Source organism: Sturnira hondurensis, unplaced genomic scaffold (genome assembly GCF_014824575.4).
Source record: "Sturnira hondurensis isolate 20B ecotype Veracruz unplaced genomic scaffold, ASM1482457v3 Scaffold0021143, whole genome shotgun sequence".
NCBI classification, from domain to species: Eukaryota; Metazoa; Chordata; class Mammalia; order Chiroptera; family Phyllostomidae; genus Sturnira; species Sturnira hondurensis.
In genome coordinates, this window is record NW_028093774.1 from 18459 (window position 1) to 45617 (window position 27159).

General features: G+C 63.7%; 2 protein-coding genes across 3 annotated transcripts; both read right to left on the reverse strand.

The window, feature by feature from the left end:
- Nucleotides 1-3756: 3756 nt before the first annotated feature.
- EXOC3L4 (exocyst complex component 3 like 4) lies at nucleotides 3757-17412 on the reverse strand. Of its 2 annotated transcripts, XM_037031496.1 has the most exons (14): nucleotides 17279-17412; nucleotides 14342-14545; nucleotides 13886-13912; nucleotides 12289-12701; nucleotides 10712-11363; nucleotides 9724-9835; nucleotides 9410-9532; nucleotides 8912-9012; nucleotides 8708-8788; nucleotides 7111-7225; nucleotides 6514-6633; nucleotides 6267-6419; nucleotides 5649-5770; nucleotides 3757-4563 (listed from the first exon to the last, which is right to left on the reverse strand). In XM_037031496.1, the coding sequence occupies exons 4-14, from the start codon at nucleotides 12683-12685 to the stop codon at nucleotides 4371-4373; spliced, it is 2169 nt and encodes a 722-aa protein (XP_036887391.1). In that variant the 5' UTR covers nucleotides 12686-12701; nucleotides 13886-13912; nucleotides 14342-14545; nucleotides 17279-17412; the 3' UTR covers nucleotides 3757-4370. The 2 variants fall into 2 exon arrangements, with proteins under 2 accessions (XP_036887391.1, XP_036887392.1); XM_037031497.1 differs by lacking the exons at nucleotides 6514-6633; nucleotides 13886-13912; nucleotides 14342-14545; nucleotides 17279-17412 and having other exon boundaries at nucleotides 12289-12767.
- A 3935-nt stretch (nucleotides 17413-21347) lies between these two features.
- On the reverse strand, nucleotides 21348-26921 carry LBHD2 (LBH domain containing 2). The gene is made up of 5 exons (XM_037031298.1): nucleotides 26820-26921; nucleotides 26172-26510; nucleotides 24463-24549; nucleotides 22718-22874; nucleotides 21348-21690 (listed from the first exon to the last, which is right to left on the reverse strand). Exons 1-5 carry the CDS (start codon nucleotides 26919-26921, stop codon nucleotides 21590-21592), a joined length of 786 nt encoding a protein of 261 aa, XP_036887193.1. The 3' UTR covers nucleotides 21348-21589.
- Nucleotides 26922-27159: the final 238 nt, after the last annotated feature.

Sequence of the window (27159 nt, forward strand, 5' to 3'; positions counted from 1 at the left end):
GGTTTGACTGCCCTCCACTTTATCATCATCTTTGGAAACACAAAAGGATTTCCTAATGTTTCACAACCTTGTTTATCCACTGAGTCTTCCCTCTCCCCTCGGGGCAGCCCAGCCGCATGGGGTCGGGTCACGGGCCCTTGCTAGGGGGCAGCTCCCTCGAACAGGGGGAGTGGAAGGCGGAGGGGGCACGTCCAGGGGTGGGGCAGCAGGTGCACAGGCTGACGGGCGTCTCACGGGAATGACGGGGCTGAGGGTCGCTGAGCCTGGCTCCACCAGCAGGACCTGCCCAGTGGCCTTGGTCACAAGGACGGCGCTGCCCGTGGGGTGGGTTCCCAACGACCAGCAGCCCAGGGCACTCTGGGACATCCCCCAACCCCTCCCCAGGGCCTGGGCCCACTTCCCTCCGGGAGATGACTTGCACTTCCCACTGCCCGGCTCCCAGTCCTGCTTCTCCCCTGACCTGGGGGAAGACTTCCTGGTGCCTCCCGTCCCCAAGGGTTGCCCCACTTGCTAATTATGTTGGGCAAAGCCATTGTGTCCCCGTAGACAGATGAGGAAACTGATTCTGAGAAGGGTAAGCCAGCTCATAGGTTGAGGCCTTGAGGAGAGTGTCCGTGCTGCCTCTGGACCTCGCCTGAGAGAACTCACTTGCATAGGACCATTGCAGCTGCACCAGACCCAGGCCAAAGTCAGCTGATCTGCCCGGGGGCCACGGGATGGCCAGGGCAGCTGACCAGGAACCAGCCTCCCGGGACGCCCTCTCCCACGAGGGCACTGGCCTCACAAGAAGGTGTTTACTTGTCAACAGCCCCTGCCCTTCTTCAAGGAGGAGGCGAGGCCACACACTTCCTTTTGTGCCTGACAGATGGGGAAGTTGGGTGCTAAGGGGAAATGGTTTCTGCGGGGTCCATAGGGCAACAGGACTCCAATACAGGAGGACTTCTAAGGCGTGCAGTGCAGGAGGGCTTCCCGGAGGAGCCGCCCTTCCAGGTCATCACGGACTCTCCCCTAAAAGGGCCCAGCCTTTCACAATGGCTTTTGGTGGTAATGCAAAATGGCCAAGTTCAGTCCCTGTCCCTTCAGGCCGGGGCCTGCCTTTGGACCCTTCTTGCAGCCAGCATGGTTTCCAGGAAAAGAGACATGGAGACTTGCTCTTCACTGGGTTCCACCCAATGGTGGAGGGGGAATTCTCCAGGAATTGTGGTGCTGAGTGGGCCGGCCAGGGCAGGGAGGCAGGGAAGCTGCCCAAACCACCAGAGGCCTGCCCCTTCCTGGGGCCTGGGTGTCCATGCTCCCCCCACCCCAACACGCACACGTGCGTGTGCTGGGCATCTGGACTTTGGAGAAGGCATAATGGTGGGGGCTCGCCGCAGGGACCACCTGGTCCCCGGGAGCTGCCTCCCTTACATTGGTGTTTTTAGACATCTGGCTCCACCCCTGGGGCCTCAGTCTGCCTCCTGGAAATGGGGGTTTTACAGCAGGCCACAGAGCCCAGAGAGGTGGAGTGACCTGCCCAAAGTCACACAGCCAGGAAGGTGCAGAGCTGGCATCCCAGCCCGGAGGTGCCTGAACCCAGAAAACCCAGAAGCTCATGCTTGACCCCTGCACGGGAAGGAAGGAAGGAAGCCGAAACACCCAGCAGAACCTAGCGGGGGGTGGGGGGGGCAGCACCCGAGGTGGCAGGACTCTTTGCGACATCCCTCTTTCCTCGGATCCTAAGGTCCTGTCTGGGGAGCTCAGTTCTGACAGGGTTCGAGAAGGGCTGCCCCCAACCCGGCCACCACAGCAGACGCAGGCCCTTGGCCCACACCTGAGCTCCGCCACCCGGTTTTCCTCAGGGAAGCCCTGCTTTTCACAGCCTCGGCTGGCCTGGGAGGAAGGAAACTCGAGGCTGGTGGAGCTGGGGGCCGGGGGGGGGGGGGGGTGGTGGTGGTGGTGGAGACTTTTCACCTTGTACCCTTTTTGTACCTTTGTAATGTTGAACTAAGTGAATGAATCACTACCCACAGCCTCGTCAAAGTTACAAAAGAGAACATTTAAGCCTTCACAAGGTGCCAGCCGGTGTGTGGGTATGTGGGCGGCTGCCCGGGAAAGAGTGGGGGGCCTTCGTGACGGAGAGTCCAGACCCTGAGCCAGGCTGTGGCCCTGGTGGCATTCGCCCTTGGGGCTCCTGACTCCCAGCACTCCCCCCATTAATCCAGGAAGGGGCCTGTGGTGCCAACTCATGGGACTCCATACCCCATACCCGGAGCCCCGCCCCAGCTTGCCATAGTGCCCAGCACAGGCCCCTGCCCAGCGCTCCACACAGACTGGCTGGGGAAGAGCAGCGTGGAGGCAGAGGCCCGGTCCCCGTCCCTGCGCCCAGGCTTCAGCAGGGATGGTGGACAGATGCTGACCCTGGCGGGGGCCCTCTGGTCTGCTGGGGTCCCCAGGGGGCCTCTGTGGGGGCAAAGGAAGGAAGTGAAATTGAGGGCGGCAAACAGCCCTGGGAACCAAGCAGCCCCCTCTCCCCTTCTGGTCAGTGGTGAGGGGCCCTTCAAGGACTGCATCCTGCTGAGAGGGCTGTTCCCAAGTCCAGGGGCCCCATGAGGGCCAGGGCCAGGAAGGGAGGAGCCTGGGTTACAGGCCAGGAAGGAAGAGGGAGAGGCTGCACAGGCAGGGAGGTGGCGCTGACTGCCACTCACAGCACGGCACTGGGACTGGGAGACAGGACAGTCCCCCGCCTTCTCTAGCGAAAGAGGGGCCCCGCTGACAACTCGCCTCCGTGGCTGAAGATCCCGGGCCACCTGCGTGTGCCCCAGGGGGACCCTGATGTAAGGCAGGGCCAACCTCGCCTCTCTGCACGCCCCAGTGCCCACACTGGCCCCGGACCGCTTGCCAGCTGCGGCTCTCACACGCACCCCGCCCCCACTGCAACCCTAGAGCCCGGGAACCCAACCTCTCCTCCTCCTCCTCATTCCTGCCCCACCCACCCCCCCAGGTCCCCCACTGAGGGCGGTCTGGACTCCCCCCCTCTTCCTCGGCCACGGGCCCCTAGCCCCTGTGCACCGGTGGAGGGGGCAGCCCCAGAACCTGCTCCCACCCCCACTCCAGGGGCCCCAACAGGACTGACTCAGTCCTGGCTCTGCACCCCAGCCCTGGCGGAGGGAATCAGACAGAGGCCTCCTGACGGCGCAGGGAGGGGGCCTGGGGGAGCTGGGAGACACATGTCCCCCACCTGGCCCGCCCGGCAGCCTTTCAGGACACTTGCCCTGTGCATGGGAGACTCTACCTCGCTGGGCTCTTGGACCCCTGGACCCCTGCAGTTGCCTGCTCCCCTTGGTCAGGGCCAGGCCCAGAAAGACAGTGGGGGCCTCTGCAAAGGGATGTCGGGGAGGCACCCGCTGCTTCCTCAGTTCCTCCTTGTAACCTCTCTTCTCAGCGCCCAGCTCCCTACTGAGCCCCAGATTCCCAAAGCAAAGGTCTTTCTTTCCCAGCCGCCTCATCTGAAGGTCAGGTCAAATTGCAAAGCCAGCTCTTTGTGAGGGAAGGATGGGAGGGAGGTTGCAGGTGCACGCTGGAGCGAGCTCCTTGCAGCCCCCCCTCCAGAGCCGAGACCCGTAGGGCCAGCCTCCCTGCCCTACAGTGGGTTTCACGTGCACAGCAGCGTCCCTACAACCAGGAAGTCCCTCTCACATCTCACCCAAATACCTGATGCTGCAGAGCAAACCTTGCCATTTTCTTGTCTCTCAGGGGCCCCGCCGGGCCCGCCAAGGGCAGGACAGAGTAGTGCCCATCCCTGCCAGGCGAGGCTCGCTTGACACATGAGGCCAGTGGACTCGGAACTGCAGGGTCCAAGCCTGCTTTGCTCTGTGGCCACAGGTGTGGGCCTTCTCAGCTGTGGGCCTGCCTCGGCCTCCCCACTGTCACCTCGGGCAGGAAAGGGCCATCACCGAGTTGGGTCACCGCAGAACCTCCCAGCCCAGCCTCCTGCTCCCAGCCAGCTTGGCCCTGCCCCTCCTAAGGGGGCACCATTGACATTCATGCTTATTTTCAAATACTCTGCTCTGCACTTTCTGACTGGGGTGGTGCTGGACAGCTGGGAGGGGAGGCCTTCTCTGGTGGGCAGTGCCAGGGGCGCTTCTGCCCAGCCCCCTGCGCCCTCCCTCCCCCACAGATGCCTGAAATGCCTGTCACTGCTCTTCCTTCTGGCCCCGAAACCACGCTCAGCTGAGGAGAATTCCACGACTCTGAAGCATCGGATTGGGGGCAGGGCGGATGGAGGGCGCCTCCCGGACTCCCGGCTTGGGGCTCAGTGCCTGGCGGATGGTGGCAGGCCCTGCGCCTGCTGCAGCCCCCGCCCGAGGCCAGCCCCCTCAGGTGCAAGAACCCTAGATGCAGGCGAGGAGCATATCCACAGAGGCGGGCACCTCGATCTCCTCGAAGAGCACATGGCCCCCAGAGGCCCCTGCGGCCCCGGCTTTCACTGCGGCCCGCAGCAGGTCCTGGGTGCGCTGCAGGAGGCGCTGGTTCCGGTGACGGCCCAGGCGGCGCAGGGCCAGAATGGCCAGCACGTGGTCACGCCTGCAGAGACACAGGGCCCTGAGTGCAGACCCAGCGCCTCCAGGGACACCCCACGGGGAGGAGCCCTGCTCTCATAGGGACTGGCTGGGTCGGGGAGGGTTCCAGTGGGGTGGAGAGAAGGGGCTGCCCAACTGGGGAAGCAGCCCCTGCAGAGGTCCAGGAAACGGACCTTGGAGTGAGGGAGGAGGAGGGGCTGGGCAGAGGATGGTCCCGCCAGGGGGCGTCTGGGCCTGAGAGCACCTGGCCAGGAGCCCCAGCCAGACGACGGGGGGGGGGGGGGGGGGGGGGGGGGGGGGGGGGGGGGGGGGGGGCCGGCCNGCCGGCGCGGGGGGGGGGGGGGGGGGGGGGGGGTTGGGGGGGGGGGGAGGCAGCGTGGAGGCGGGAGGTCCGTGCCCAGAGGCATCGCTAGTCACCCCTTCACAGCAAGAGCTCCCATTGGGCTTGAAGCACCACCCCCAGGAGGCTGGGGGGCAGGCGCCGAGGGCAGGAGAGCCCGGAGGGGCCGGGAGGGGAGCCCGGGAGCGCTGTGAGGGTGTCGTCACTCTGAGTTGAAGAGGCTGTATCAGCTCGGGGCAAGGAACCCTCTCGAGTGCCCAGCCGCAGGGCTGGGAAGGGGCTTTCTGTGCCCTCCCCCATCCTGGAATCTCCAAGGTCGTGGAGAGTTTCTGGCTGGGATTTCCACAAGCTCGATGACTCAACCTCTCCCGCAACCAGAACACACCCTGGGAACAAAGTCTCTTTTCTCCTGGCTGGAGCTTCCAGGGAGGGTTTTGTCTGGGAGGTGGGGGCTGTACGTCCCCCCCAATTCCCTGGCAGGGACCTGTTTCCACCATCAGACACCCGTGGAGGGGCAGGCCCTGCTCGGAGTCCAGGGGTCCTCCATTGCACCATGGGACCGAACCAAAACCGTGACTAGGTTACCAGGGGAGTGAACCTCCTTTCCCAGGGCCATCCCTGCCCCCAGTCTCTGTCAACTGTTCACCTGTTCACTTGAGACCCCTAGGACCCTTGCAAAGGCACGAAGCCCCAACCAGGGCTCCGCAGTGCTCCCTTGGGACTCCTGGTTAGCAGGTGGGGGTGCAGACCTGACGTCGGGGTAGTTCTGGATGAGCACCTCCAGGTGCCGCTGAATGTCGTCTTTTCGAGTCTCGCCCAGTATGTCAGCCACGCATGGGATCGCTTGGTCCAGCCATGCGGCCTCTGAGCCCTGCGGATACAGGGAAACACAAAGCCCGAGGGGCTGGCCACCCCCTCCCCTGGGGGAACCCCTTGCTGCCCTGCCTGCAGCCCCCCGCCTACACTCGCCACAGTACCCCTACCCATGGCACAGCTCAGTGTCTTCCCGCCTCTGCTCAGTTGGGCAAACTGAGGTCTGGGCTGGGAAGTCCTGCCTGGAGGGAGCAGCAAGTGGGGGACCAGAGCTGGAGTTGGGGTTTTCGTGTAGGGAGGGGGTGCCTCAGCTGCAAAGGCTGGAGGTCAGGGTGGAGGAAAGGCTGCCAGAGCCTCACCCGTCGGATGCTGCTGTGGACCCTCGTTCTGTCCCCACTAACCCCACAAAACGTATGCAAAGGTATGCAAACCGCTGCCTGGGCCCTGCCCCTCCTGGGCTGCGGGATTTCGGGGAGGACGCTTCTGCTTCAGCCAAAGCCCTGGGCTCCCAGCAGCTGAGCAAGCACTCAAATGCAGTCAGAAGGCGCTCCTACCAAGCCCTGGAAGGTGTCGCTGATGGCCTGGGCTTCCAGGCCCATCTTCTGGGAGCCAATCCTGCGCTCGACGCCCCGAAACCGCTCACGTGGCCTCAGCGCCTGTGCCATGTACTCTCGGACCACATAACGGTGCGCTTCCTGCAGAGTCTCCTGGGCAGTTGGGGGATTGGGGTCAGGGTCAGGGTCAGGGCCAAGGGCACGGCTTTGGCCATGAACCCACCAGCGCCCCCTCCCGTCCAGATACCTGTGCACGAAGTGGGGTCACATGCTCCAGGTGGTGGGCAAAGGTCACTACCATGTCCATGAGGGGCTGCAGCATGTCCTGTGTCAGCCAGGCCTTGGTGCACAGGACCCTGAAGAGTGGCTGGGGACGAGGATGAGGGGTGAGAGTCTTCCAACCGTGCCCCACCTGATCGCCCAGTGCAGGGCTCCTGACAGGGGTATTTTAGGTCTAGGGACAATCTGTCAACAGGAAGGAACGCTGGGGGACTATCTAACCCCCTTCTCTATGCAGTAGCTCGGTGACATGTCTCCTACCACGAATTATGTCACTAGGCCCTTCCAGGAGCCCTGAGCTCCAGGGCCAGGTTTTAGTTTGAGCCTCTAGCTGGGCCTTGCTGGGTCAGTGAGGTGCCTGGTTCCTTGGACCTACTGTCTCCAAGAAGGAGAGACTCACCACCCCTACCTAGCTGTGGACTTGCCCGAGCACCCTGCCCACCTCAAACCCCCTGAAACTGTCCCTGGAGTAAATAAATGCAGTGAATTGGGCCTCCAGACTGCAGGGCACAGGGGGCACTCCTGGGCGTGGGAAGTAGGAAGAGAGGGGTCTGTGTTGGCTCACTTGCATGTCTCGCTGCAAACCCTGGAGTAGCCGCTTCTGGAAGATGCAGGTGGCAGCTGCCAGGGGCTTCTCCAGCTCCGAAAAGGCTCCTGGGTACCTGGCCAGCAGACTGGTCCTGGGAAGGGCCCAGGACAGGAGACAAAGTGGCTAAGGGGGAGCAGGCTGGGGACAAGGCAGCTAGTCATGCAGGCCAGGGGGCCATATCGACCCCACTCACTTAGACTAGAATGTGAAGGTCCCAGGGCCACACAGTGTATATCGCAGCCCAGGGAGCAGAGTCAAGTGAGGGGACAGCACCGAAGCCCCAGGAGCTGATCAAGGAGGGGCAGGTCAGTAGGATGAGGGTGGTGCCCCACTGCACAGCAGCTTGCCCCCACAGCAGCCCAGGCCACACCTCCACCCCTCCTGGATATGGCCGCACAACTAAGCCTGGCCCGGGGGGGCCCTCTCTGAGCCTCATGACTGCTCCCCTGAAGGGACTTGTCCTCATTTCACTGTTGAGGAATTAGAGGCCTAGGCTATGCCCAGACCCCAGTACAGGGACATTGAAGGGGAGGCTAACATTCCATCGGGGGCCGGGTCAGAGGCTGCCTGCCCACCAAGGGGTGGAGAGTGTTCTCTGGGGCTGACCAGACGGGCCTGGCACAGGCTGGGGACAAGAGAGTGTCCTCATCACGTTTGTGCTTTGGATTCGGACAGGCCTGGTTCAGGTTTCTGGCCCAGCACGAACTGGCGGTGTGACTGTGGACAAGTGGCATTTCTTTCCTGAGCCCCTCCCTGCTTTCCCATCTGTACATGGGGACACTGCATGTGGGGTGAAATGCATCAGATGGACAGAGCACCAGCACAGTGCTGGGCACACCACAGAGGCTCAGGAGGTGCCAGCATGAACTGGGTGCTCTGAGTTGCATCGAGCAGGTTCTCTGATCGCCAGAGAACCAGCAGATGAGGAAGTGAGGCGCGGACGGGCGAACTAACTCATCCCTAAGGCAGCAGCGGGCAAGTGCATGGCTGGGGCATGAACCCAGGATGGCTTGGAATCCACGCCCACAGCTGCTGGCTGTCCCGAAGCAATTGGGGCATCCGCAGTGGGGGCGCTGAGGCTTGGCCCGGGTTTGAAGGCACAGAAGGGGAGCAGGCACTGCCAGCCCACAGGGAGGGTCTCTGCCTGCTGGGGGCAGGAGGGCCCAGTCTCTACCCCAGCAGAGCCCCACATCCCTGAAAAGGGAGTGTCCTAAAAAGAAAGAACGCTCTCCGGGGTGAGCGGAGCAAAGAAAAACCCCGCGTTGACAGGGACGGACTGAGAGGCGGCTGGGACTTCTCGGCCTCTGCACAGCCTTGAAACTCCCCGCATCCCTTGCAGGGGCTCGGCTCTGCGGAGCAGAGGGAGGACCCCACAACGGAGAGGGTGGCAGGCGAGGGGGCATTCCTGGAGGCCTCCTGGAATTCCTCCCCACCCCACCCTGCCCCGCCAGCAGCAGACTCCCGGTCCAAATTCGTTTCGCACCGTGCGCGCCAGCCGCCACATTTCCGGAGCTCGCGCGCCCCCTGCAGACCGTGCTGGGCACCGCTGTGGGACGCAGCAGGAGACACCCACCTGAGCTCCTCGCAGGCATTGATGTTGGCGCCCAGGTGCGGCTCCGTCACCGCCTCGGACTCCAGAAAAGCCTTTTCAAACCTGGGGGCAGGGTACATAGAGTCCTTGAGGAGCCTTCCAGGCCACGCTATAACCGCGGCTCCTCCCTCCCCTCGGGACTCCCCTCCCCTCCGCTCCCCACCTTGGCCGAGGACGCGTCCGCACCTGCACAGGAAGAGGCCGAGCTCCCGCGCGCAGATCCGCAAGGTGGTGGCCTCCAGCTCCGCGGAGATGGCTCCCGCCGCCTTCGCGTGCTCTGCCACCAGCTGCGAGTGATGCCACGCGCTGAGCCCGAGTCTGAACCCTGGGCTCCAAGGCTCAGTCCCCCACCGAGTGGCCCAGCGACGCCTCCAGCCTGCCCTGCTCTGTCGCAAGGTCTCGGATCCTGCTTCCAGAGGCCTCAACGTGGGAGTGAACCCTCCCAACTGCCCAGACCTCCCGTCACTTGCCAAGCTGGGAGCTGTGCCCTGGCGCTCGCTGCCTGGCCTGTGACCCCAGTCCCTCACCCCGTCCTGCCCTGCGTGGGTCTTCAAGCTCCTGTCTAAGGGGGAGGGGAGGTGAGAACTGGATTTTATAGCTTTGGATGTCCCCACTTCGAGGGGGACCAAACACCACCTGAGGCCAAACCTACGTTCCCTCCTCAGCCCCGCTCCCGGGCCGCACCATGTGGACATCGGTGGACAGCTGGGTGTGGAAACGGCCCTGCAGCACTTCGGGGGCCTCCGCGGTGGCCCAGAGGCTCTGCTCCAGCTGCAGGATGCCATCGAAGCAGCCGGAGATCTTGGTCTGGGCCGGGGTGGGGAAGAGGGCTCTATGAGACCCCCTCCCTGGGGAGGAGACCCGGGTGTTCCCTGCTTCCTGAGCCCATCGGCGTGTCCTCGGAGATAAGGGCCACCCAGCCGGGGCACAAGCCCGCTCTAGGGCTCTTCAGCGGCCCTGGGCCCCGCCCCCCCCAGCCTGACCCCGCCCAGCCTAACCTCCAGGAAGCTGGTGTAGTCGCTCTCCAGTTGGGCCCACAGGTCCGGTGCCAGGAGCGGGGGCAGAGGCTCAGTGGAGAGAGTCAAGTCCGGGGCACCCAGGAAATCAGGACTGGAAGGCAGAGAGAAAGCCCATGAGGCAGCTGTCCTCCCCCTCCCGCTGGCTCAAAGCCTGACACCATCACCACCAGGACTGAAGGGTCCCTGGGGTCTCTGGTCACACAATCTACCCCACATCCCGCCCTGCAAGATTCTGTGCCAACCTCACCGCACCCCCATGCTTCTCGCTGCTGGATTTCCTGGCCCTGACCATTAGAACGTATAAGAACGGCCATCCAGATGGACCTCTGGCAGGCTGCCTCTGACGTGATCTCTGCCCTCGGGGTCAGGGTACACCCCAAACTCAGCTCTAAGTGTGCCCGGTGCCACACCGCTCAGGAACCTGCCACTATCCAGCCCACACCAGGGAAGCCCAGAGAGGGGTGAGCACCTGCCTGAGGACACACAGCACACTCGCTGCCCGGGGCTGTAGGCACCCTCCTCCTGCCTGTGGGGTGGGGCAGCACTGGGTGGAGAGGTGGTCAGGCCGGTCCACCCCATCACACGGCCCAGAGCCACAGGTGGACTGGCCTGTGCCCTGCTCCCTGGTGGCCATCCAAAGGGGAGAGTGGGGGTAAAATCCAAGCCACTCTGAGCCCGCGGCGGCATCTCGCCCAGAGGGGTGCCCCGTAAAGGTGACAAATGCACCAGCCCTCTCACCGGTTCCCTGCCTAGGTAGGGACCTCCCCACCAATGCTTTCTGGTTTCTGGAACCCAGGCATGGGTGGCCCCTTGAATGTCAGAGGCCCCTGGGAGTTCCCACGCCTGATCACAGCCCTCTGCCATGGAGGAAAAGGAGAAAAGAGGGCTCAGAGTGGGCTCCTGAAGGACTGGGCCAGCTAGTGCCAACCCCTCCCTGCCCTCCGTGGCTCCCTGGCTGGGGCCTCACCTGCCGTAGACATTGGCGGCCCAGTCGAGCAGGGTGTAGAGCCGCTCGCAGCCGCGGGCCTCCTGAGCAAGCTCTTGGAGGCGCTGGGCCACCGCGTCGTGGTAGGCGCGCCGGTAGGTCTCCCACGCTGGGAAACCGGCGGCCATATAAACGGGCTGCACCTCCAGTTGCACCTTCTGCAGGTCGCGGCGAACCAAGCTTCCGAGCTCCGCCAGAAGTCTGGCCAGGTCCGATGCGCCCTCCGCCACCTCCGAGGCCTCTCGGACGCCCACCTGCCGCACGCGCTCCTGCGCGCTCCGCCGCACGGCGTTCTCCCACTGCTGGCGCCAGTGGCGCGGCGTGCGCAGGAAGTCTCCGTCGGCAGGGGACCCAGGGTGGACCTGCTCTTCGGCGCGCACCACGTGGGCCAGCTCGGCCAGCGCGGTGGGGTCCACGCCGCCGGGGCCAAGTGTCTCGCGCACGATGGTGCCGATCTCGGCGCCCAGTCCGTCGTAGTGCAGGCACACGTCCATGGCGCGCCGAGCGAAGCCCGTGGGGTCCTGCTCGAAGGTGTGCGAAGCTTTCTCCTCCACTAGCTGCGTCTCCAGGTGCTGCAGCTGTTTGAAGGCCGCCAGCAGCTGCCGTTCAGTGATGAGGTCCGCCACAGACTGGCCTTTGTTTGAGGACAGGCCGGGAGAGGGACAGTGAGGGGGAGTGCCCCAAGAGGCCCGCAGGCCTGCGTCTGACCCATTCGGGGCTGGACTGCCTGGCCCCGGAAATCAGCTGAAGGTCCGCTCCAGGAGCCACAGCCCCACCTGCTGGGAACTGCCCCTGGGAATCACCCCTGAAGAGGCAGAACCTTAGGCCCAAGCCCGGCTGAAAATGGCAAAGTTTATCAGCCTCTGCCTCCCCACCCCCCACCTTCACCCTTGCTCTCACCCTTGCTCTCACCCCCGCCCCAGCCCTGCTGAGCTGGACCCGGAGGCCTCAAGTGCAGCCCTCACCACAAGCAAGTCCATGGGGTCAGCACTCAGGCTGGGCGGGTCATGCAATGCCCAGGCTCCTGCCCCAGTGTCCAGTGCAGGCGCTTTGTGCCACTCCCCACTCTGGGCCAGCCCCCACCCCTCGGGACCCCCTACCTGCCCCTGTGTACCCCCTTCAGGGCCCAGGTCCTGTGTTCTTGCCTGGGCAGATCCCTGACCTCCCCCCAGGCAACCACGGCTCCAGTGCACACTCTGTGACCCTGGAACCCCAGAGGGCCAGGGCCTTGTCAGTCACTCCAGTTTGTCCAGGGCCCAGGAAGGCTGGGAAGAGGCCAGAGCTCTGGAGCTCTGTGAATCTGTGTTCAAATCCCGTTTCTCCACCTCCCAGCTGGGAGACTTGAAGCCAGTCACCTATTGTCTCTGAGCCTTGCTTATCTGTGTGCCCAATGGGCACTCCCCTTTTGAAATGTGGGGAGAATTTAAAATGCAACTGTGCGGTGGGGGTGGGGCTGGGGATCTGGGAGGAGAGCCTGTTGGGAAGCCTGGGCTGTGCTGTTCCACCCTCTGGCCTCAGTTTCCCCCATGGTTAGTGTTGTTTGTTTGTGACGCCCTCACCTGCTTCAGGTTCCAGTCCTTTGGGTCCCTTCTTGGGGGACAGCTGCTGGCTGACACCATCAACAACCCCAGAGGGCACTTCTGGGCAGTGGCTTGCCCCTGTCACAGCGGCGCCCTGGCAGTGGTCAGCAGCTGGACTACCGTCCAGGGGCCGCCGTAAGGACCGGAACAGGAAGCGGGAGCTGCGTCGGAGAAGGCCAGGGTCCTCCTCGGAGGCCCGGCCTGAGGCCCGCTGGCCCACCCGGGAGAAAGCCCGCCGGAAGGTGCCCAGGCCTGGCCTTGCGTCCTCACGATGGGTGCTGGATGCCTTCCCACTGCTTGCCCGCCGTGTGCCTTCCACAGGCTCCTTGGAGCCCTGCAGTTCTGGCCTGGAGGTCAGCATCTGAGGTGTGGGCATCTTAGCAGCAGGAGAGCTGGGGATGAAGAGAAGGCCTGGGAGGCACCCAGCCCTGGGCAGCAGGACAGAAACCCGTGAGAGCCCCATGGGCCTGGGGGCTTCCAGCAGCTCGGTCAGGAGGTAAGCCCCAAGCTGTCCAGGCAGCTGTCATGGCCAGCGCTTCTGTGTGCCAGGCCGCAGCCAGTGCCAACATGTTGACAGCTACTTCCTCCAGGAAGCCCTCCCTGACACCTCCTGCCAAGAGTCTCCCCCGGGGCCCACCTGCACAGGTTCTGCCAGGTCAGGCTCTCCATCAGAGTTGGAGGGGGGACAGGGCCTGCAGTTCTGTGGCCCAGCCCAACCCACAGCCCAGTTTCCTGGGCTGGGCCCAGCAACCACGTCCAAGACTTCCTGGACCTTAGGTCCTCAGTCCTAAAACGCCCACCCCCACCCAGAGTGTTTACCATCCCCTAACCCCCCAGAGCCCTCAGCTCACCCCCATCAGCCTATCAGGCCAAACTGCTTCTGCTCAAAGGGGTGCTCAGAGACTCCTGTGGGCAGCCACCCTGTCCCGAGCACTGGCCACAGAGCATGCTGGGAGGGCACCCCAGAACTAGAGGAGGGCGGAGTCATGCTGGAGGGCATTGGCGGAGGCCAGCTTATCAGGGGCTTGCAGCCCTCGGGGTTGGGGGGGCATGGTGGGAGGAGCCCTGGTCTATATTTGACCAGGGCTGCGGGTGCCCATCACAGCTTCTCACCCCTGACATCTCCCCCATTCTCCCCTACTGTGCTCTCTAGCTTCCATGTCATAGGGGGCGAGGAGGGGGTCCCTAGGGTGTGGGGGTGCATATCAAAGGCTGGCCCTGCCCCCCAAGGCCCCCCGAGGCTCTGCCCACTTTTCCTCTCAGCCCAGTAGGGCTGTGCTTGACTCTCTGGCTTCGGGTCATGCTCAGGGTGGGAGAGAGGAGAGAACCTTCCCTGCCCACTGGGCAGAAGGTCCCAGCAAGGCCAGGTGCAAGGTTTCACTCCAGCCTTGGAGAAACCAGGGCCAAAGGAAGGGCAGGACCTGCTGAAGTCACTGACCAAGAGGCTGAGGCCCACCTTGTTCCCAGGTCCCCCTCACCCGGGGACAAAGGCCAGGCTGCTCAGGCCTCACCCACCCATCCCTCCAGTGAAATGTCTGTCCAGGGGATAGACACGCAAGGGGGCACAGAGGCCTACCTTCCTCTCTCTCAGGCCTCCGGGCAGCTGGAAGGAGGGAGGAGTGGGACCAGGTGATTGATGGGAGCCTTATCAGCCCCACCCCAGCCACAGGTCATCGTCCTTCCCAGGCACCAGCACCTGCCTGACCCTGACCCTGCACACAAGACCAGGAGCACTGCAACCGGAGCCGGGTGTCCTCTGCCCTCCCCAACCCCCGGTGCCCCTGGGCCCTGGCAGGGGCAGGAGTGGGGACACAGAGAAGTGTGCTGGGGGGTGTGCTCTGCCAGCCTGGGCTCCAAGCCGTCACTAGGGGCCTGTGGGCAAAGGCCAAGATGGCTCCTGTTGCAGCTGCAAAAAGCCCACACTGAGCAAACGCCTGGCACTCAAGGCAGCCCTGAGACAGCAGAGCCAAAGGGTTCAGTCTGCAACACTGCCCGGATGAGGGAGCAGCCTCTGAGAGCGGTGGGGGCTCACCTTCAGCCACACGGCTCAGGGTGGGGAGCCTCGGCCAGCCCAGATCTGTCTGGACCCTCGGGGAAGAGGCCGGACTCCCTGCTCCCCAGAACCAGCCAGTCGGGGTTGCTGTCCAAGGAGCCTTTTTGCCAGGCAGAGGGGCCCACGGTGGGGGCAGCTCCCAGATGCCAGGAATGGGCCAGGCTTGAAAGTCTCCTGGGAAGCCTGAAGGCAGATTCCGGGGGGAAGAGAGGCAGCTGGTGACTGGGTGTCCTGGGAGGTTGCTCGGGGCCCACCTAGCCTGCTCGGTCACCCTCGTCCCAAACCGGAGCTGTAGTGCAGGTCACTTGGGGCCCTGGGACCTGCTCCTGCAGCTGCCGGAGCCATTCCTGACCTTCCCAAAGTATAAGCCAGCCAGGCCCTGCACCCCCGTCGAAGCTCCACTGTGGCTCCCACAGCCCTCGGGCATTGACTGGACCCACCGCTCAGCGCTTAAAGCCCACTGTCGGGGACCCAGCTGTCTCCAGCCTCCCCGCTAGGCCTCCTTCGCCTGCACCCACCCAGCTGCCTGGGCGCCGGCTCAGCCCCACAGCATGGCCTGCATCCCGGCTTCTGCTCAGGGTTTCAGGACCCAGGGGTGCTGGTGCCCTCACCTCAGTCTATGGAGTTTTGTGGCTGTGCTGTACCCCCTGTCTGCTCAGGACACTGGGGACGGTCCCAGTGGTGATGGGGCCCTCCTCACTGGCCCGGGAGCCTCTGACTGCCTGCCACCTCCTCGTCACCCCAGAGCCAGCCTGGAGGAGGAGTGAGCCACGAGTTTCAGGGGCGCTGCTACCCAGACTGGCCTGGCTGGGGTCCACGCTGGGGCCCAAGGGCTGGGCTCTCTGCCGACTTCACCTTGGCTTCTGCCCTACACTTGCCTCCCCACGCCGAGGAGTCCCCCTCTGGCTCTCTGTCCCCATTGACCTCAGTGTCCAGAGGCCCTGGCTCTGCATCTGGGGCTCAGAGTCAGCTGAGCTTCAAGGCCCAGGGAACCAGGACCAGCCTGAGTCCTGGGCCCCACATTCCCCAGGTTAGGTCAGCCCAGCTGCAGAGCCAGTGGAAGGGGCAGAAACACCACCCTTGGATCCTGTCTCCTCAGAGCAAGCAGGTGGCGGCGGGGGGGGGGGGGGGCAGCGTCTTGCTAAAACATGTCTTCCTTGAAACCCTTCCTAAAAATAAGGAAGAAGACAGGCATGTTCTTACCACACTATTCCACACTTGTTAACACAATAAGGCAAGAAAAATAAATAAGAGGTATAAAGATTGGGAAGGACTTGGTAAAATCATCATTCTTAGGCAAGTAGCTTTTTCTGACCGGGCTGGTGTGGCCCAGTGGATTGAGCACCAACCTGAAAACTGAAAGGTGGCAGGTTTGATTCCCAGTCAGGGCACATGCCTGGGTTGCAGGCCAGGTCCCCAGCTGGGAATGAGCAAGAGGCAACCAATGTTTCTCTCCCTCTCTTTCTCCCTCCCTTCTTGTCTCTCTGAAAATAAATAAATAAACTTTTTTTAAAAAGAAAATAAGCCTATTAGAAAAAGGCACTTGAAAGGCTCCTCCTTCCCCTGGCTGGTGTAGCATAATGGACTGAGCACTGGCCTGAGAACTGAAAGGCTGCTGGTTTGATTCCCGGTTAGGGCTCATGCCTGGGCTAGGTCACCAGTTGGGGGCGTGTGAGAGGCAACCAATTGATGTATCTCTCAAACATCTCTGTTTCTTTCCCTCTCTCCCCTCCTCCTTTCTATTTCTCTAAGTAAATACATAAGAAATTTTAAAAATCAGTGGATTGAATGCCAGACGGCAAATCAAAGAATCACAGGTTCAATTTCCAGTCAGGGCACACGCTTGGGTGTTGTGCTGTGGGCTGACCCCCAGTAGGGGGCGTGCGAGAGGCAGCAAGACAACCAAACATCGATGTTTCTCTCCCTCTCTCATAGCTGCTTCCCGTCCACCCCACACTGGGGACCTGGCCTGCAACCCAGGCATAGGCCCTGACTGGGAATCAAACCTGTCACCTTTCAGTTTGCAGTCCAGCACTCAATCCACTGGGCCACACCAGCCAGGGCAATAAATAAAACCTGTTTTAAAAAATCGATAAAGATATCCTCAGGTGAGGATTAAAAAAAGACTCTGCCTCTTCGGCAACAACAGGTGGAACGATCGGGCTGCCATGGCCCTGCACAGGCCCCTCCTTGCGCTCTGGGTGTTCAAGGTCCCTCTGGCTGCTTCTCCCACTCACAGCACCTCTGCCTCACACCTTTGCACAGGCTGTTCCTTCTGCCGACAGTGACCTCACCCCCACCAGCTCCTTCAAGGCTCAGAACAAGTGGCTCCTCCCCCAAGAAGCCTTCCCTGATCAGCCAAGCCCCCCCCCGCCCCCCCCAGTATGGTCAGCACCTCCCTTGCTGAGTCTGCTCTGGCCCTGGGCATTCCTTCTCCCGGGACTGAGGAAGTGACAGGCATTTGCCCTTTGACCAGGTTACCGCCCCCTCAGGGTGGGGAGTGTCCCAGGAAAGCAGAAAAGCAATCTAATCTAGTAGGAGTGTGAGCCTGTGGGTGTGTCCTTCCTTTTGTGTGTACGGACTCTGCACACGTGTGTGGGTCTAAGTGTGTCTCCTTGTGTGTGCCTCTGACCCAGAATGTCTGTGCCTCAGAAGGTCTGTGGGTGTTTCTCTCCGTGAGTCTGGGTGGCTGTCTGTGCCTGCACGCGTGTCTTCACACCCTGTCTGCCTGTCTGTCTGCTTCCTGCATTTGTGTGTGTCCACTGCGATTAGCTGGCACTCTGGCCTGGACTCTGAGCTGAGGCCCGTGGCCCGGAAGGCCACTATTAGAACTGGAATCGTCCACAGTCCCTTGAGTCCCCGCCCACTGGCCACAGCGCGCCCAGGGCCCTCCTGCTCCATCTGCACGGAACGTACCTGCTAAGTAGGTAGGCGCTACACCTCGGCAGAACAGGGGCACCAGGACAGGCCACCAAGCCGGGCCCTCAGAGCTGGCCCAGGCAGTGAGGCCTCTGGGGCAGCCAGAGCCAGTGACCAACAGCTGGGACTTCCCAGCTGCGGCCAGTGCCTGCCTTGGCCCACCGGCCCCACCCCCAGCCCCACCCTCTGACGGACCCCATACTTTCACTTTCAGAAACGTTCCCACCCCCTTCCATTCCAGAGGCAATCTGTCCAACCTTTGAGTCCCGGCTGCCCAGGGCCCAGGCTGAGGTTTGGGGAGCACGAACAGAGGCATGCAGCAGGCGGTGGCCGCTGCTTGGGACGGTGGTGACTGCCAGCCCCTCCGGTAGTCAGACTCAGGCCAGCCCGGGGGCCACCCAGCCTACAACTGCCAAGCCCGGAAGGACCCCTCCCCACAGGACAGAGGTGCCAGCTCCAGGCCTGTCTGCCAAGCTCATCCTGAGAGTCCCTGCCTGGCATTGGGGGCCAGGAGGGCAGGGATGGGACCTTGATTGGCGGGGTGAGGGGTGGAGACTCCGTGACAGCAAAGGAAAGAGCTGCTGAAAGAAAGGGGGGCCTTGATGGGATGACAGGTCTGCCCTCTGGGCTGAGGAGGGGTGGCTCTCTGGGCGGGGGGTCAGCGTGTGAGCAAAGGTGGGGGGCCTGAGCTGGGAGCACAGCCCCTCCTCCCCCGAGGATCAAGTCAGAGAATTTTGTGGGGTCACTGAGATTTCCCAGAAGAGGCAAGCCCTGCGAGGTTGTGGGGGGATTCCACTGCCAGCGTCCCAGAAAAAAACTTAGGGAAAATCCGAGGAAGACAGACCCAGGCCTGTCCCACCTGGGCTGGAGCCATGCGGGGGGGAGCAGGGGGGACAGGGCAGGAGAGGTGCCCTGGCAGGATGCAGGGCGAACAGGGGCGAGCTTGTTGGAAGGCTCCGGGGCACAGACCCAAAGGCCGGGCCACCGAGACCGCAGGCATTTGTCTCTCACCGCCCCACGGGCTGGAGGTCGGAGACCAAGGCAGGCCCAGGGCCGGCTTCTCCTGAGGCCTCTCTCCTCGGATAGGAGGCAGCTGGCTTCTCCCTGTGTCCTCACTCGATGTCCTGCTGTGTGTGTCTGTCCTTGTCTCTTCTCCCTGCAGGGACCCCAGGCAGACTGGACCAGGACCCACCCTCCAGGCCTCATTTCGACTTGGGCCGAGAGGCCCCCGTCTCCAAACACAGTCACGCTCGGAGTCACTGGGGGTTAGGACTTCAGCATCAGCTGAGATGCTGCAGCCCCTTGCTGCCATCAGCAGATGGGCCCAGCTGGGCCCAGAGACACCAGCTCCTCCTCCAGGAAGCCCTCCCTCTTCCAGGAAGGCCTCTGGCACACCACTTGAGCCGTTAGCTCCATGAGTCCTGGGCTCCCCGCTGTGAACTAGGGTCCCAGCTCAAGCCCATGGGACACCTAGCCAGTTGGGTGGGCTTCCCCCCGACGCAGCTGGCCTGCCTGTTGTCCTCCCACCCCTTGACCTCTCACCATCAGAGACTGATAGATGGGAGGGGCAAGCATAATTCAGGGACAGAGGGCTGATGCCCATGGGGTGGCCTGTCGGGGTGCTGGGGCAACTCAGTCCAGCTGGGGGCCCTGTGGAGTAGTTGGTCCCCACCGTTTGGCACTGGTGCACCAACTCAGAGCGACACAGGGTCCTGCTCATGGCCACCTGGCTGGCTGGACAGAGACAAGGCCTGCAGCCCAGTTTTCTGCCTCTGAGGCCAGGGTTGTCCCATGGGGACGGGCCCTGGGGACCCCGGGGACCCCTCCAGCTCACCCTCCTGTTTCCCAGCTCACAGGGCAGGTCCCCGGGCCTCCCATGGTGGGTTCCCTCCACTCAAGAGACAGGTCCCTGAAAAGCTGGTGGTGCCCAGGGCCTGGGGTTGTCCTGGACTTCCCCCCAAGTGCCGGTTGTACCTCACATCTGCCCAGACCTGCTCCCACTTCCCAGCAGGAGGCTGTCATGTCTCTACTTCCATGTTATTCCCCAGCATCCTGAGTAAAGCCCCTCTGGAAAAGGCCCCGACCGTCTGAGAGGAGCCCACTCCTGCATGAGACGGATGATGCCACTGTTGGCATAAATGGGTTCCCCTCGCAGGGGGACCTGGCTCCCAGGGCGGGACAGGGACCCTCCCCCAGATGCCTACCTGTCCTCAGAGCTCCTGGGAAGCCAGGCTGCCTCCTGCCAATGCAGAAGCCACAGGCGACGGTTCCACCTGCAGTGCTGCCGGCTCGGGCCAGACATGCATCTGAGAGCCGGAGACCCCGGCCGTCCTCTGTCCCTATCTGGCTGTGGGCCTGGGCCTCTGTCTGAGCCTGGGTCTCTCCAAAGACCAGGCGACCCATTTCGGAATCCCATCGAGGGGTGATGGGGGGAGGTGGGGCTTAACCATGGGTGGGGCGTCTGTTCCTGGCACCCCTCCCAACCAAGGCAGTCCACTCGAGCTCTGGTTGGACTGGGGCCCTGCTGGGTGTAAGGGCTGGGGTCCGGTGACTGCAGGTTCCTGAGCTGACCTGGGGAGCCGATGGCAGGGCTGGGGTGCTCTGCCCGCCCCCACTGGGCTGCCTCCCTGGGTCTGATGCCCACCCCCCAGCTCACCCCGCACCCCTGATTATAGGTCACCTTTACCAAAGACCTGCTGGGTTATTACGTGGTGCCCAGAGCGTCACCATGGGTGCTGCCGCTCTCAGGTCTCAGGTGCACCTGGGACTCTGAGCCCAGCTCCTTGTCAGCTGCCAGCCCTAGGGAAGGTCGGGTTTAAATGGGCGTGGCACTGCCCGGGAGGGCGAGGATGCAGCCTCTGTACACTGCACCGAGGCCCGCCTGATGGTCCTCACCAGGAACTGGAAAGCACCCCCTCACTCAGGCCCCTTGCTCTGCACTCCAAGTGCCAGCAAGTCCTGGCGACACTTCCTGTGCAGTGGCTGCCCACTTCCCCACCCCTTTGGGGACCAGGCAGGAAGGACTGAAGGACAGCTGAGCACCTGTCCCACCCTGCAGGCTGGGGCCGTGCAGGGACCCAGGGGGTCTGCGGGGACCCAGGCAGGCTCTGGCACTTCAGCCCCCCACCTCTGTTGCGTTTGGGTGAGGGGCTGGTTTCAGAGGGAAGGTAGGTTGGGGAAGAGGCCTGACTCGCCCTGGAGGCTCGAAAGGCCTGAAGGAGGGCTCCGAAGGGGGCGTCTCTCCTCCCTGTGAGTGCTCCCGGGGCCCTGCTCCGCCCGGCCTGGTCCTGCTGACACTTATGTGGCGCTGCCCCCTGCCAGGCCCTGAGCTCCCTCAGGCCTCACGGTCAGGCTCGCTAAGGACAGGGAGCCAGACTGGGAAGATGGGAGAGAGGGTGGCGCACCAGGGGTGTGGGCCCAGGCAGTGACCAGGCTTCTGTCCCCCATGCCAGCCCAGCCAGCCAGCTGGGATTCCGTGTCCTCATGCAGTGGGACAGAGCTGAGAGACAGAGCCGCTGGACGCCAAGGAGAGAGAGACAGGACCCTCACCTGGTGCAGGAAGAAGTATCACCTTATCTCCCAGGTGGGCTGTGGGTCTCGCTTGGGGGCCTCCCAACCTCGGGAATCCTGTTATAGCCTCGGGCACCGCCCTCCACCCCTCAGTTACCTCCACTGTAAAATGGGACTTCTGCATGATTTGATTAGATCCAGCCTGACATAGCCGCCCCCCCCCACCATCCCTACGTCCCATGTACCTGGAGTGAAGGGGTGACAGCAAAGACTCCTGCCCTCAGGGCCCAGCCAGGGCTGCAGGCCCCAAGGAGGAGTGGGGAAGGGACCTGGAGGACTCTGGTCCTGCCCCCGGCGGCTGAGGCAGAAGTGACCAAGGGACCCCAGGCAGGTCCCTGGAGAGCCCCACTGGCCACCCTGAGCTCCATCCGCACACAGAGCTCCCATGTGGCCTGTCGCTCAGCACCTGGCCTGGTCAGCCTGGGCTCCGCGCCACACCCCCTGCCTGGAAGGCCACTGGCAGGAACACAATTGTCCTCAGCCCCTCAATTGCCCATCAAGTGTGCCCACCACTAGGAAAAGCCTTTATTTCCACTTCAAACCACGGAACAAGGAGGAGGTGGATTCTGATGGGGGTCCTGACCGAGGACAGGAGAGGTCAGGGCTGTGGGCCCGGCCTGACTTGGTGAGGCCGGAAGCTCTGTTCTCTGCACAGCAGCCCGGCCACCTGGGGTGCAGGCCCTCTCCGCTGCCAGATGGCAATGGCAGGGTTGGCAGGGACAGCAGAGCCTTGTCCTGTTACTGGGCCGTGAGGGCCTGGTTCTCAGAGCTGGCCCGCTGGCTGCCAGTGTCGCCTGGAGTGGCGTCCCCTGGTGCTCCTGGCAGACTCATGGAGGGGGCTGTAGGAATACCAAAGCCCCGTGTCGGCGAGGCTGTGCTCCTGACAGGTTTGCAGGGCAGCATGTGGGATGGGGCAGCCACGGTTTCCCCACAGCAAAGGGGGTGTGCGCACCTCCGGGTCCGGGGGAGGAAGGACCAGGCCAGGCTCTGGGAGCAAGGCGGCCTCTGCCCTGATGCCAGAACAAGGGCTGGCGACTGGAGGAGGCCAGGGCAGACCGGGGACACCCCAGGACACAAGTCCCACCCACCCAAGGGGCTGTCCTACTGTTGTGAGAGGAACCTGACAGCAGGCGCGGGGCTTCAGGACGATTAGGGGGTTGTGGTGTGGACAGGCCGCTTCTGGGCCCAGACTTCAGGGGATGGCTGACCAGTCGGGGCTGCTGAGGGGGGGGCGGGGGAGGGTGGTATCTGAGGAGGGGGAGAGGGCGGGCAGGGTGCTAAGCAACCCCAGAGGAGGCCAAATTCGTTTCCTCACCAGGGAACAGACTCCCCCTCGTGTGACCTGCAGAGGCCCCCTCGGCTCTGCCCATTGTGTGACCTGTGTCTGGCTCTGGCTCCCAGTGGTACACAGCCTCCTCCAGGAAGCATTTCAGCCTCAGCAGCCCCGGAGCCTCCCACCGGGGTGCCTGAGGGCAGGATGGGAGCCTGCTGTGGGCCAGCACGTCTGCCCCGTCCTGGGCACCTGGGCTAGTCCTGCTCAGTGCCCCTACCCTCACCCCTTCCAGTCCCTACTGGACAGCGCTGGAGCCCGGGGGAGGGAGCAGATGGACAGGAGGGTGAGGGGTGAGATATTGGCCTCTCATCCAGCAGATACCCACTGCGTCCACCTTTGCACCTTGGACCCAGCGGCGTATGAAGGGGCCTCAGGTGCAGGTGAGAGAGGGGTGTCGGCAGGCCAGGCAGTGCCTAGGCACTTAAGCAGGGGCCTAGCAGGCTGGTGCACTGAGGTGGGGTAAGCAGGTGGGGGGTGGAGGGCCCTAGGTGCAGGGGTGGGCAGGAAGGAGGCCCCAGGCTGTCCTCACTCACCAGCAGCACCCTGGATCTTGGGGGAACCCTGCTGGGCGCCCTCCGGGGGCCAGCGCAGCTCTCCGCTCTCCACAGTGCCCGCCTCGCTGGGCTCCACCACGATGGATGGCGGCCGCTGGCTCAGCCGAGGGCCCTTCTCCCAGGCACCCAGCGCAGCCTGCAGGCAGGGTGGGCAGGGGTCAGGGCAGAGGAGGTCCCTGGGCTCCCGGCTCCCTCCCACAGCTGTCCTGGGGCCCTCACGTCCTCACGGACTGTGTCCCTCCTCCACCCCACCCCTGGTGCCAGGCCCTTGGCACTTGGGGTCACAGCCGTCCCAGAGGCACCAGAGCACCCACATGGGCTCGTTTCCCAGACAGGAGCCTGAGGCTGTGAAGGTCAAGGCCACACAGCGAGTGAGCCCAGGGATTCTGTGCAGCTCCCAGCTGCCTTCCATTTCCTGCACAGCCTCTACCTGGGGTCTTCCCCGCCAGGCCCTTGGCCTCTTCCCTGCTCAGAGGACCTGGGAGGCTGTTGCCATGGCTACCTGAGCAGCGCACTCTGGGTTCCCCTTCAGTGCCCACAGGAGTGCGGGGGTGCCTCCCCAGCCCTCCCATGCCCTCAGCACCTCCGCCTCCCATCCAAGGCCTTCCCAGGTGGGGGCTCCAGAAGCCAGTGCTGCAACCCAGCCGGCCCTCCCCCCTCCCCACCCCCAGCCCCCTGCCTCGAGCTGCCCAGACTGGCCTGCAGGCCCCACCTCCACCCACCCGCTCAGGCAGGTCCCCTCCAGGAGCTCCCACCCCCGCCTTTTTACCCAGCAGTGCAGCTGGTGGGTGCGTGTCTGCCCTCCCCCGAGGGCACGAGGGCCTTGGGGACTTCGCAGGCACACACTGGGCAGGGCTTCGCTCAGCTGTCCTAGAGCCACAGCAGAACCGCCTGAACACACGCTCAAATGCACATTCCTGGGCTCCCACTGGGACTCTGGGTGGGGGACCAGGAATCAGCATTTTAACCTAGTGCCCCAGGGGACCTTGAGGTGTGAGAACAGGTGTGGCTGGACTGGGCGGTCTGTGGAATCAGAGGAAGAGCAGAGCAGGGACCCCAGCCATGCCGCAAGGACCGCAGCAACCGGAGCGTCCTGTGTTGCCCTGGGGCGGTCGGGTCCAGGGGCTACGTCCCCTGGCTCCAGAAACACTTCCCATCTGCCATTCTCCTTCCTGCCTCCTCAGGGAAGCCCTGCTGGCCCCCAGCCAGGGGCGTCACTCTGCCCAGAGGGAGACCCCAGCCAGCATAGCTCAGAGTTCCAAGGCCTGGGGTCCCCCTTCTCCTCCTGCCCTGCCAGGAGGCTGCGCCCACAACCCCAGGCTGCAGATCAGCCTTGGTACCACTGTGCCCTGCACCTCCCACGATGCTCACAGTGAGGACTCAGAATGCTAAGGCCATGCTCCTTGGGTAGTAAGCTCACTTTTAGCTGCATCAACATCCTCGTCCAAAAAAAAAAAGAAAAAAGAAAAAAGCCAGAGCCAAGGGCAGGGGACTCCGGCATTGCTCCACCCAGCAGACAGAAAATTGCCCTGCGGGTCAAGCTCTGGGGTCCCCGTGGTCTGGAAGGGGTGCTGAGTAAGCCAGGGCAGCTAGCCTTTGGTCGCCCTTTCCATCAGACCCCTACAGAAGAGCAAGTGCGTCCCCATGCAGATGGGTAAACTGAGGCACACCCCAAGACATGGGCCTGGACTGGAGGCCGGCACCCCGGGGCCCCAACTACATACCTGTCCTGCTTGGCCTTCGGCCTCTTCAGCTGGGCTTGGCTCTGGCACGGTGGGCCGGGGACCACTCATGCTGCTGCTGTCGTGGGGCTGCAGGGGGACAGTGTGCAGACAGATGTGCAGACAGAGGTCGCGGTGGGCCGGGAACTGGATCCCACCCTCCTCCCGGACGCCCTCCACTGCTCCAGCTGCCTCCCCACACAAGCCTGGGCCCCACGCCCACGGCCCAGATGGACCTCTGTCACTGTTAATCCCGGTCCCAGCCTGCCACCGGAGGGGCACTGGATGGGCACCAGCCTGCCGCACAAGGGGCGGAGGGCAGGGCCAGGAGGGGGTGAGGCTGACCCAGCCTTAGGAGCCACCAGGGCTTCCTGGAGGAAGGTCAGCTCATCTGAGGCCTGGGGGATGTGCTAGAGGCAGCCAGGCCAGTGGGGAGGAGAGATGTTCTGAGTTGGGCAACAGAGGTGGGGTGGGGTGGGGGGGGTGATGTGGAGACAGGAGGCACCCAAATGGGTTTCTGAGGCTGGGAGTTGGCAGCCAGAGGCAAAGGTGCCCAGCTCCCCACCTCCCCAAAGCAGACACCCCCCCATACCCAGAGCTGGGCCCTCACCCTGCAGCTGAAGGGAAGCCTGCCCGCCTGGGCCCTGCTCGCAGGCCCACTCCCGCCGAGCCTCGGGCGAGGGTGCCCAGCAGGGGCTCTGGAAAGGGGCACCCCAGCCTCAGGTGCCCCACCTGAGGCAGCAGTGGGGGTGGGCTCTGGCAGGCAGACGCCTCCCTTTGGCACTGCTGTGAGGGGAGCTGGACCCCAGGCAAGGGCAGGAGTGCTGGGGGTGGGGGGCGAACTGGGCAGAGGGCCAGCGGTGATGGGCTCTCGGTGACCAGGAGGGTGAAATGCCTGTGACGTCCCGCTGTTTATGGGCACGTCCTGTGGGCACCCAGCAAAGGGGGGAGGTGCCATTCTGGAAAGTGAGGTTTCTTTCACTCAACACTCAACTCGGGTCAGCTCAGTCCCCACTGAGACCCAGGGGAGGAGGGGACACAGGGCGGGCGGGGCATCTGGAGCCGAGAGCAGCCAGGCCACGCCCACCGTGCCTGCACCCCACCCCAGGGCATCCCTGACCCACTGCTCCCAGCTCTGTCCCTTCAGTGAGCCCTTGCTGGGATCAGGACCTCTGCAGGAGCCCAGGGCAGCTGGGACAGAGACAGGACAGATGTGAGAGACAGAAGAGGCAGCGCACCGCGGGCCACAGACAAAGCCGAGAGGACCCCGCTGGAGGAAGACGGAGAGAAGCAGCAGACCCAGAAAGGTAAAGACCAGGAGAGCGATGACAGACACAGGTGGTAGAGCTGTCGCCTTGGGCGGAGCCAGGGGGCGGCAAGCGGAGAGCGAGCGCCTAAGGGCTGCCTCCCCGCCCCGTGCCAGACTCCAGAGACAGCAGGGTCACCAGCCCGCCGAAGGCTCCCATCGGCCACACCTCGGGTGGCTCCCAGGTTATGGGCGCCGCTCCTGCCCAAAGCCTGGCGCACAGCAGCTGAGGGCTCGCCGTGATCCCCGCGCCCGCCCCTTTCCCAGGGGCTCCGGCTCAAACCCCCCTCGATTGCCCTCCTTCCTTCCCTCCCACTCACGCCACGTCTGAACAGCCGGGCGCACCCGGGCCGTGGGCTGGGGCTTGGGTGGGGAGGGGGCGCCCTGTGCCCTGCGCCTCACTCACAGTCACCGCGTGCGCCGGGTGCTCCCGCTGGGCCGCCACGCTGGGCTGGGCGCTGCTGGCCTGGCTCGCCCTCCCTCGCTCCGCGCTCGCTCCCCGCGCTCCCCGCCCACACGCGCTCGCTAGCCCGGCCCCGCGTTCACACTCACGCCCCTCTGTGCTGCCATCCTCCGGCCTGGGCTCCGCTCCCAGGTAGGACACCAGCTTCAGCCTCTCTTTGACAAGACCCTCCCACTCCCCCCAACCTGACCACCTTTCCTTGAGACCCAGAGCCTCACGTTCGAGGTTCCGGAATTCAAGAGACAGAATTGGGTGGGGCCAGATACATAGAAAGAGAACACCCTAAAAACGGAAAGAGTGAGGAGGACAAGGAGCGGTGGACAAGGAAGCGGGAAAGCCAAGGTGCACCCCTGTGGGGGAGGGCCGTCTAACTCCGTCCAGCCCTTCATCCCCAACTCCATTCCCAAGAAGGATTGAAGCAGTCTGGGACAGGCCCCTTCAGCTGGGTGCTCAGACCGACCAAGGCCAAGGCACAGAACCTCTGGCACGCGAGGTTTCCTGCGGTCCTGCTGGGCAGCCTTTGACACCCGCCTCCCAGCCAACACCCCGATCCATCGTTCAGCATCCACTTCTCCAACCAGCGCTGTCTACCAGGCAGCACCCAACATCGTCCCTAGCCACCAGCCACCAGCCACCACACCACTCTCCAAATCCAATCGCCGTCCACTGTCCGAACCGTAGGCCCCCATCCATGACCGCCCTCACCCTCCATTTGCCAAGCTGGCATTGAGACACTCTGAAGACACCCACCAGCCCCACGTTCACTCACCGACCACCATCCAGCATCTGTCCACCCACTGCCCCTGTCTGGCAGCTTCCCCTCAGCATTCAACGACTCTCTGTCCATCTACCGTGCACCGGTCTGTCCACCGCAAGCGTGGTTGTCAGCTGCCAGTCTGCCAGCTGCCTGCTGTTCATTTATCCAGATTTA